Here is an 11130-nt window from a genome sequence, read left to right as displayed (position 1 = left end):
TCTTGACTAATACGTTGATTGTTTTTGAAATGTCTGAAGTAATAGGTTGATATTTAAGCATTAAAAAAGGGGGACATCTTTAATGTAACTTTTATGTCTCTAAAATGTTATGAAGACACAATAAAGGCATTTAGCTTGCATATTAAGGCAAAGAAGATAATTGAATTAACCCTAATCTAAACCTGTCTGGATAATACCCATCTTTTCACGTAGTTAGTTTATAGATGCTATCCACACCGTGGTGTTTATTTCAGGAGTTAATCCAGTATTGTACAGAAATAGATGTATAAGCTCAAGTTCAATGCCTCCTGCTTGAACAGTGAGAATACATTTTACAGGACAAGCATTGAAACAGCTGTAAAACTCTGTAAAACACTATAAAGTTCATGGTGGAGTTGATAATGGATTTATGTGTCTGATAAAAGACAGGAAAACAACGTCCTATAGGTTTGACCTTTAGATTCAACCTTCAGGTTTCATAAGCTCTGATGCTAGCGTATCAAACACACACATACACACACACACACACACACACACACACACACACACACACACACACACACACACACACACACACACACACATGCTGGATATGCAAACTGCTGCAAATGTAATGAAATAATTTACTTAGAACAGTGGGCTGTCTTTTCAGCTTCGGGCACTTTCATGTCCGGGTATTACTCTTTATTACTAACAGATCTTCATATTACAGCTCTTTTTGTTATATGAAGGTCACACATAAAACATGAACTTTCTTAGAAACTTTTTATCACGCCTACATCATTTATTTTTAATATGTTTGAATAGGTTTTATGTGTACATTTTATTGTTTTACCCTTGTCCCAGACACAGATGTAAAATCATAAAATATAATAACATTTCATCGTTAAAAGATGAATTATTATATTTTAACAAGAAACAAGAAGTGAAATAATGATAAAACCTTTTTTTATATTTATAAATGGTCTATATTTTTATATTTAGAATTTATTTTTATACATATTTTATTTATATACTACTTTTGAGCGTGACTAAAGTATAGCAGTAAATTTGTTTACCAAGGCCAAGACAAACATGTCAGTGAAGAGCTTGAGATGAGAATATGTAAGGAAACCGAAAAAAATAACAAGGTACTTGTGAAAAGATTATTTTTATTATACATAATTTCCAATCAAGCTGTAATGTTTTCCAATTTTATGCAAACACTGGGAAAATATATTTTTTTAATTGTGCGTATTTTGGATGAATAACTGCTAGCCATGAAATTAAAAAATTTTGAACAAAAATGTTCAAAAATGTTTTCTCTGAAACGCTGAATCTGAGATTTCTGTCTCTCCATTGGCAGCTACACAACTACTTTGATGCTTCAAAAAGTTCATAAAGAAATTGTAAAACTAAGCCATATGAATTGAGCGGTTTAATCCAAATTTTCTGAAGAAATATAAACATTGCTTTATGATGAGCACATTTAATTTAGGCTTTTATTCACATATAAACACTGATCAGCGAAACAGAAGCTCAACTGTACTTGCTTGAAGCACGAGAACAAACTTCATTGGTACTTGCTGAAGCTCAAATGTGCTGCGTAACACAAGAATGAACCTCATTGGTTCTCGCGGAAGCTCAAACGTGCTGCGTAACACGAGAATGAACCTCATTGGTTCTTGCTAAAGCTCAAACGTGCTGCGTAACACGAGAATGAACCTCATTGGCTCTTGCTAAAGCTCAAACGTGCTGCGTAACACGAGAATGAACCTCATTGGTTCTTGCTAAAGCTCAAACGTGCTGCGTAACACGAGAATGAACCTCATTGGTTCTTGCTAAAGCTCAAACGTGCTGCGTAACACAAGAATGAACCTCATTGGTTCTCGCGGAAGCTCAAACGTGCTGCGTAACACGAGAATGAACCTCATTGGTTCTTGCTAAAGCTCAAGCGTGCTGCGTAACACGAGAATGAACCTCATTGGTTCTTGCTAAAGCTCAAACGTGCTGCGTAACACGAGAACGAACCTCATTGGTTCTTGCTAAAGCTCAAACGTGCTGCGTAACACAAGAATGAACCTCATTGGTTCTCGCGGAAGCTCAAACGTGCTGCGTAACACGAGAATGAACCTCATTGGTTCTTGCTAAAGCTCAAACGTGCTGCGTAACACGAGAATGAACCTCATTGGCTCTTGCTAAAGCTCAAAGGTGCTGCGTAACACGAGAATGAACCTCATTGGTTCTTGCTAAAGCTCAAACGTGCTGCGTAACACGAGAATGAACCTCATTGGTTCTTGCTAAAGCTCAAACGTGCTGCGTAACACAAGAATGAACCTCATTGGTTCTCGCGGAAGCTCAAACGTGCTGCGTAACACGAGAATGAACCTCATTGGTTCTTGCTAAAGCTCAAACGTGCTGCGTAACACGAGAATGAACCTCATTGGTTCTTGCTAAAGCTCAAACGTGCTGTGTAACACGAGAATGAACCTCATTGGTTCTTGCTAAAGCTCAAACGTGCTGTGTAACACGAGAATGAACCTCATTGGTTCTTGCTAAAGCTCAAACGTGCTGCGTAACACAAGAATGAACCTCATTGGTTCTTGCTAAAGCTCAAACGTGCTGCGTAACACGAGAATGAACCTCATTGGCTCTTGCTAAAGCTCAAACGTGCTGCATAACACAAGAATGAACCTCATTGGTTCTCGCGGAAGCTCAAACGTGCTGCGTAACACGAGAATGAACCTCATTGGTTCTTGCTAAAGCTCAAACGTGCTGCGTAACACGAGAATGAACCTCATTGGTTCTTGCTAAAGCTCAAACGTGCTGCGTAACACGAGAATGAACCTCATTGGTTCTTGCTAAAGCTCAAACGTGCTGCGTAACACAAGAATGAACCTCATTGGTTCTTGCTAAAGCTCAAACGTGCTGCGTAACACGAGAATGAACCTCATTGGCTCTTGCTAAAGCTCAAACGTGCTGCGTAACACAAGAATGAACCTCATTGGTTCTCGCGGAAGCTCAAACGTGCTGCGTAACACGAGAATGAACCTCATTGGCTCTTGCTAAAGCTCAAACGTGCTGCGTAACACGAGAATGAACCTCATTGGCTCTTGCTAAAGCTCAAACGTGCTGCGTAACACGAGAATGAACCTCATTGGTTCTTGCTAAAGCTCAAACGTGCTGCGTAACACGAGAATGAACCTCATTGGTTCTTGCTAAAGCTCAAACGTGCTGCGTAACACGAGAATGAACCTCATTGGTTCTTGCTAAAGCTCAAACGTGCTGCGTAACACGAGAATGAACCTCATTGGTTCTTGCTAAAGCTCAAACGTGCTGCGTAACACGAGAATGAACCTCATTGGTTCTTGCTAAAGCTCAAACGTGCTGCGTAACACGAGAATGAACCTCATTGGTTCTTGCTAAAGCTCAAACGTGCTGCGTAACACGAGAATGAACCTCATTGGTTCTTGCTAAAGCTTAAACGTGCTGCGTAACACGAGAATGAACCTCATTGGCTCTTGCTAAAGCTCAAACGTGCTGCGTAACACGAGAATGAACCTCATTGGTTCTTGCTAAAGCTCAAACGTGCTGCGTAACACGAGAATGAACCTCATTGGCTCTTGCTAAAGCTCAAACGTGCTGCGTAACACGAGAAGGAACCTCATTGGCTCCTGCTAAAGCTCAAACGTGCTGCGTAACACGAGAATGAACCTCATTGGTTCTTGCTAAAGCTCAAACGTGCTGCGTAACACGAGAATGAACCTCATTGGTTCTTGCTAAAGCTCAAACGTGCTGCGTAACACGAGAATGAACCTCATTGGTTCTTGCTAAAGCTCAAACGTGCTGCATAACACGAGAATGAACCTCATTGGCTCTTGCTGAAGCTCAAACGTGCTGCGTAACACGAGAATGAACCTCATTGGTTCTTGCGGAAGCTCAAACGTGCTGCATAACACGAGAATGAACCTCATTGGCTCTTGCTGAAGCTCAAACGTGCTGCGTAACACAAGAATGAACCTCATTGGTTCTTGCTGAAGCTCAAACGTGCTGCATAACACGAGAATGAACCTCATTGGTTCTTGCTAAAGCTCAAACGTGCTGCGTAACACGAGAATGAACCTCATTGGTTCTTGCTAAAGCTCAAACGTGCTGCATAACACGAGAATGAACCTCATTGGCTCTTGCTGAAGCTCAAACGTGCTGCGTAACACGAGAATGAACCTCATTGGTTCTTGCGGAAGCTCAAACGTGCTGCATAACACGAGAATGAACCTCATTGGCTCTTGCTGAAGCTCAAACGTGCTGCGTAACACAAGAATGAACCTCATTGGTTCTTGCTAAAGCTCAAACGTGCTGCATAACACGAGAATGAACCTCATTGGCTCTTGCTGAAGCTCAAACGTGCTGCGTAACACGAGAATGAACCTCATTGGTTCTTGCGGAAGCTCAAACGTGCTGCATAACACGAGAATGAACCTCATTGGCTCTTGCTGAAGCTCAAACGTGCTGCGTAACACAAGAATGAACCTCATTGGTTCTTGCTGAAGCTCAAACGTGCTGCGTAACACGAGAATGAACCTCATTGGTTCTTGCTGAAGCTCAAACGTGCTGCGTAACACGAGAATGAACCTCATTGGTTCTTGCTAAAGCTCAAACGTGCTGCGTAACACGAGAATGAACCTCATTGGTTCTTGCTAAAGCTCAAACGTGCTGCGTAACACGAGAATGAACCTCATTGGTTCTTGCTAAAGCTCAAACGTGCTGCATAACACGAGAATGAACCTCATTGGCTCTTGCTAAAGCTCAAACGTGCTGCGTAACACAAGAATGAACCTCATTGGTTCTCGCGGAAGCTCAAACGTGCTGCGTAACACGAGAATGAACCTCATTGGCTCTTGCTAAAGCTCAAACGTGCTGCGTAACACGAGAAGGAACCTCATTGGCTCTTGCTAAAGCTCAAACGTGCTGCGTAACACGAGAATGAACCTCATTGGTTCTTGCTAAAGCTCAAACGTGCTGCGTAACACGAGAATGAACCTCATTGGTTCTTGCTAAAGCTCAAACGTGCTGCGTAACACGAGAATGAACCTCATTGGTTCTTGCTAAAGCTCAAACGTGCTGCGTAACACGAGAATGAACCTCATTGGTTCTTGCGGAAGCTCAAACGTGCTGCATAACACGAGAATGGACCTCATTAGTTCTTGCTGAAGCTCAAACGTGCTGCGTAACACAAGAATGAACCTCATTGGTTCTTGCTGAAGCTCAAACGTGCTGCGTAACGTGAGAATGAACCTCATTGGTTCTTGCTAAAGCTCAAACGTGCTGCGTAACACGAGAATGGACCTCATTGGTTCTTGCTGAAGCTCAAACGTGCTGCGTAACACGAGAATGGATGAACCTCATTGTTTCTCGTACATCAAACGAACATGCTTGAGCTTCTGTTTACCATTACTTATGTGTGCCTTGATGAATATTTATGTGCGAATAAAAGCCTAAATTCAATCTGTTCATAAAGCTATCAAGTCTCTTTAGACATTGTACTAAACCGCTCAATTCATATGGATTAGTTTTACGATCTTTATGAACTTTATTAACTTTTATGAACTTTTTGAAGCATCAAAGTGGTAGTTGCGTAGCTGTCAATGGAGGGACAAAAATCTCTCAGATTTCATAAAAAATATCCTCATTTGTGTTTCAAAGATGAACAAAAGTCTTATGGGTTTGGAGTAGTTAGAGGCAGAATTTTCTTTTTTGGGTGAATTAACCCTTTAAACAAATTAAATAAACGTGCAAATGTGAAAAGTACAGTGTTTAAAAGCCCACATAGCCCAAACTGCCCATTTTTAAAGAATCACTCGTCTGTAAAATGTCTGTAAAAAAGTTTTTACAACACTAGGTACATTATCATTGTACATCATAGAGAAGTGTCTGCACATCCCCCACTTCCTTCTGTGCGTGTCAAACGAGAGTTTGAGGTTTGGGTTGTCTAGACAACCAAGTCCATCGCGTGTACATCATGTTCAGGGAAATGGGAGAGCGGCCTCCTGTTTATCAAAGTACGTACTCAGGGGAGTCTGGGACAAAGAGTCTATCAGTTCGAGCATCTGAGGAAAATGACACCGAAGAAAGAGTGACTCGAATTACATTTTGATTTACATATGATTCGATAGTCTCATATCTGCTCGATTAACTATGTGCGCAATATTTCAACAGATTATAACTGTTTCACTTTTATCAGCATCTTACCATAAAGCAATGTAAAATTAGCAAGCCATCATTTTAAATAACTCTCATTTGACATTTATGACACATCATTGCACCCTCATATTCCACTCAAAGCTATATGTAATATGCTGATGAAACAGTGTGGTTTTGCACAAGCACCCCTCCCCCTCAGCAAGAGCTGCGAGCGAGATTATGCTTCATATATTTAAGCCATCGTGAAGCTATTGATTATAACTAAAACAAAACATGTGCACATCTTCCACTGACCATACTTTCTCATAGCCCAACACAGCTGTTATTTAAGATGAAAATGGAATAATGTAGCTTTAAAGATGCAAAGTCAGACTATGTGGAAGCCTGGTGCAATCTGATCACATGTTTACTAGACTTCCTCTTTATGTCTTTGTGTGATTTTGATATATGCTAAAGACCACAGGGTTTATTCTGTCATTTCTGATCTGACTTTTATCGCTTAAAATGCCCTTAAAAGGAATTAGTTTGAGTCTGTCTTCGAACGAAACTCGCTGTAGTCCAATAGGCGTGCGAATTTGTGCTTCTTTAAGACAGCGACTGCAGGGCCTCTTCCTGTGGTTTGCACCATGTGCCCTAAAAAGTGTTAAAAGGCGACAACTTCTTTCTCTTTTCTCTGTTGTTTCCGGGATCAAGTAGGCAGAGAACTGGTAAGTCCCTTCTCTTCGGTTTATTCTAAAATATTGGATAAAAATGCAGTTTTTTCGTTTTTATAAACTTGGCTTAAATTATCTAAGATGGTAAACTGCTCGACGTGATTGTGAATAGAGTTAAGTGAATTTGTTACAACTTAAATTTTTAAAAATAATAAAAAATAAAATACACACCCATTTTTTATCTTTGTACACATTTATTTTACAAGTAGTTTAGCAATACCAAAATGTAATAGTCCATTTCAAAGGTTCAGACTTCACATTAAATTCTTAATACGCAGCAAAACTGGATGTATTATACATGATACTGTTTTTAGATTAGTTCATTTCACATGTAATATTGCATTTTTACCTGCTATAGCACTATATATAGGCAATAAAAATGATTCTAAACTCCTTTATGGTTTACAGTGACTCACTATGAACTATGAAGTAGATGCAGCCGAACACCCAACCATGTTTAAACATGATTTGACTTATTTAAATACATTCATTTGATTTAATTTCTTACAGGTTTAACAAATAGCTGTAAAATGAACATTTGGAGCACATGGAGATAAGAGGAAGCATGCAATGTAACGATTGGACCATGAAGAGACGAGGCGGGAACTTCAGAGGTACAGTGCAGTCACTCATAAAGTAGACAGCACTACTAAAGGTCTTTACACGGTGTAGTGTTTCCTACTTTATGGATGAGTGTACTGTTGGCTGCGATGGAGCACCAAAGATGCTGAAAATGAATGTCCCATCTATGAAATATTTATTACGAATGTGTTTCATGGCTGATTGTAATGCGACTGTTTTGTTTTTTAATTGTTCATCTGTATGTATGCAAATTAACTTGTATATTGAATAAATTATGAAATGGGGAAATTAAGCAACTGCAAATATGTGTGAAAAACAGAGTGCGGAGTTGTTAAAATAACACATAGACGAATGACATTACAAAAATAGCTTAAATCATATAAAGAAGACACACTTACTTATAAAGTAAAAAACGATAATTATTAAACTGCCATTATCAGTTATTTAAGGCTATAATACACTAGCTGCTTCCAAAAGCTCTTGTATTATACAGAAATGAATTCCATTTAATGTACGTACTTGAGCTAAAGTTAGTGAATGAGAAGGTCGAGTGCAATAAGGGGGCGCATATAGTGTCATGTACAGTACATTACAGGAAAAAAGACACTTTATATAAAAAATGACCAGAAAAACAAAAAGCAAGAATGGAGTTGGAGCTGAATTCAGTAAAGTGGGTTACAGTCACAATCTGAGGTCACTCTTCTGTTCTTGATTTATGATTGCTCATTTCATTTAATCCCAAGGCAGTGGTTGCAAGAAGTTTGATGGCACAAGACCTCGATAACCATGTAGATCCCCCTGGATCAATAAAACATTCATTCTTTAACTCATGATTTTTACAAAAAAAATGCATGCATGGTGTAGTAGACAGAGTTGTAATACTTACATAATAAAATCCATCACTGTCCATTTCCCCAAAAACATATATAATGTCTCCAGCACGAAAGGGAAGCTCATCCTAAAGAACAAAACAACCAAATACACAGATTTAAAATTATATTTGATATTTTAAGATTCATTTAAGTGCTATTTCATTAAATAAGTTATCAATAAATAGGATGTTGCTATGATGTTTCATTTATGTCTTGATTATCATTTGATAAATAAATAATGTCACACTTTAGATTATGGTCCAACTCTCACAATTGTAACTAACTATTAACTATGACTTTTGCCTCAATAAACTCTTAATTACTGCTTTTTGTAGAATATGATTAATATGTGCTTTATAATTACTAATAAACAGCCAATATCCTATAATAAACATACTAATAAGCAACTAGAGAATTGGACCCTAAACTAAAGTTTTACCATAAATAATATTCCAGACTTGTTATATTGATATAATATTTTAATCAAATGCTTGCAATAATATATAAGTATTATATTATAATAGTTAAAATATTTATTAACATATATATTAAAATATTATAAAATAAAACTTATCAGTTTAATAATAATTTCAAAATCAAAATATTTTAACTATTAACTATTTATTTTATTATTAATTTCTATTATTAAAATATTTTATAAATGTAATTTTTTTTCAATGAATCCTACACACACACACACACACACACACACACACACACACACACACACACACACACACACACACACACACACACACACACATTCGGTCTCCATGTTTTATGGGGACTTTCCATATAGACATAATCATTTTCATACTGTACAAACTGTATAATCTATCCCTTAAACCATACCATCACAGAAAACTTTCTGCATTTTTACTTTTTTTCAAATTTCAAATTTCATATTTATAAGCTGTGGGGACCAAAAAATGGACATGGATTTCGGATATTGCCATCTTTGTGGGGACATTTTGTCCCCATAATGTTGGGCTTACCGGAACCACACACACACAAATAGCTGTAAAATTTATATTTGGAGCACAAAAATTTATAATATTTATTAATCACCTCAATGTCCAAGTTTGGAGAACTTTCCCAAGGGTCATAATCAAAAATGGCCACCATCCTGTGGACCTTCCCACCATCCGCCACACTAGAAGTATCACTGGGTGCTAATATTAATGGTACAAAGAAGCCATGAATCAATCAATAAATCCATAATAGTTTAATACTTTTAATAATGTGTTAATTGCGTGGATACTTTTATCAAAAAAAAAAAAAAAAAAGACGAAAAATACTTGCCTATAGAAGGCGTCTCCTCTGGTAAAAACCCCTGCTGGAACAGATGACATTTAAGCTCTCCATCTTCCACAGGAATCTCTGATACCATGTTGCTTGGCACAAAACCAAAGCGACCGCCAGTCTCCCCACTATAGAAGCCATCAGCGTCTTTATCTCCATATACCTACAAGAGAACATATCCCACTGACTCTTAAGCTTCCCAACGCATGAGCGAAGCAGAACACAAATGATCTGAAGATGATGCATTGCGACTGATTGTGAATTAGATAAAAGAACAACAGAGAAGAAGAAAAAATCATCTTTACTTTAATGATCTGTCCTTGTTGAAAAGGCAGTTCCTCCTCCATTGTTTCAGGGTTTGGTGACATCACCGCAGGGTTGTATGAGAACAGAGCCACAAAGAGGCGCACATTCGGCTCATACATTTCCCTCTCTGATTCCCACTTCTCTATATCTTCTGGTGAAGCAACCCTAAGACCATCTGGATACAGATAAACATCCAGCCCAATCATTGCAGCCTTCTTCCTCTATCCCTGTGACTGTCTGTCTGATGTCCCCTCAGTAGGTAGACAGGTGGTTAGCAAACACCCATATGCTCCCTAGCTTTAGCATTAAGAGAGGGAGCCAAGATAATCTGCCTGAGACTAATCCTCTTGGATGAAATGGATCAGTTTTACCTGAAACGTCTCCAAATGCAAATCTGACATCTGTCAAGTCCATTTTTTTAAAGATAGTCTATTGAATTATTTAGTGAATGAACAAATTTCACGTCATGGTGAGAAAGAAAAAGGAATAACACTCTGCCAGTGGATTTGGCCCAGTCCTGCTGCGCACAGCTCTGCCGATTAGCTGAGCCATCCGTTCTGAACTGTGCCAAGTAGAGCTAGCCGTTAACCGCATTATCGCCAAAGAAGTAACCCAGCATGTCCTTTTCACCCTTTCAGGACAATCCTTTGTAAACAAAAAAAGGTTTGCCTGGGCTTACCTAAGGAGAACCAAAAAATACTGTGGAGATATTGTATGACCCAGGTGCTACGGTCATGGGGAAAAAACTTGACTTCCATCTATTCTATTCTATTCTATTCTATTCTATTCTATTCTATTCTATTCTATTCTATTCTATTCTATTCTATTCTATTCTATTCATATATGTAATTGGCATATTGCTGTCATTTCCATTTCCATTTTCTATTCTATACTATTCAGGTATTTCCTGTTTGCAATGACCATATTCTTGACCCTCCATATTCTATTCGATTCTATTCTGGAATTTCCTATTTGCAGTGACCATATTCCAGAGACTTCCATATTCTATTCTATTCTATTCTATTCTATTCTATTCTATTCTATTCTATTCTATTCTATTCTATTCTATTCTATTCTGGAATTTCCTGATTGTAAATACCATTTCACTGACTCTTCTATTCTATTCTATTCTATTCTATTCTATTCTATTCTATTCTATTCTATTCTATTCTATT

General features: G+C 38.1%; 1 protein-coding gene across 2 annotated transcripts; it reads right to left on the bottom strand.

Annotated features, from left to right (window-relative positions):
- Nucleotides 1-5735: 5735 nt before the first annotated feature.
- On the bottom strand, nucleotides 5736-10524 carry LOC307166798 (RIMS-binding protein 2). Of its 2 annotated transcripts, XM_079885453.1 has the most exons (5): nucleotides 9955-10524; nucleotides 9650-9812; nucleotides 9416-9519; nucleotides 8362-8433; nucleotides 5736-8273 (listed from the first exon to the last, which is right to left on the bottom strand). In XM_079885453.1, exons 1-5 carry the CDS (start codon nucleotides 10159-10161, stop codon nucleotides 8208-8210), a joined length of 612 nt encoding a protein of 203 aa, XP_079741579.1. In that variant the 5' UTR covers nucleotides 10162-10524; the 3' UTR covers nucleotides 5736-8207. The 2 variants fall into 2 exon arrangements, with proteins under 2 accessions (XP_079741579.1, XP_079741578.1); XM_079885452.1 differs by having other exon boundaries at nucleotides 5742-8433; nucleotides 9955-10207.
- Nucleotides 10525-11130: the final 606 nt, after the last annotated feature.

The sequence above is a fragment of the Squalius cephalus genome (genome assembly GCF_949319135.1).
Source record: "Squalius cephalus genome assembly, chromosome: 11".
NCBI classification, from domain to species: domain Eukaryota; kingdom Metazoa; phylum Chordata; class Actinopteri; order Cypriniformes; family Leuciscidae; genus Squalius; species Squalius cephalus.
Note: the sequence above shows the minus strand (reverse complement) of the source record. Positions and strands in the feature narration are given on the sequence as shown.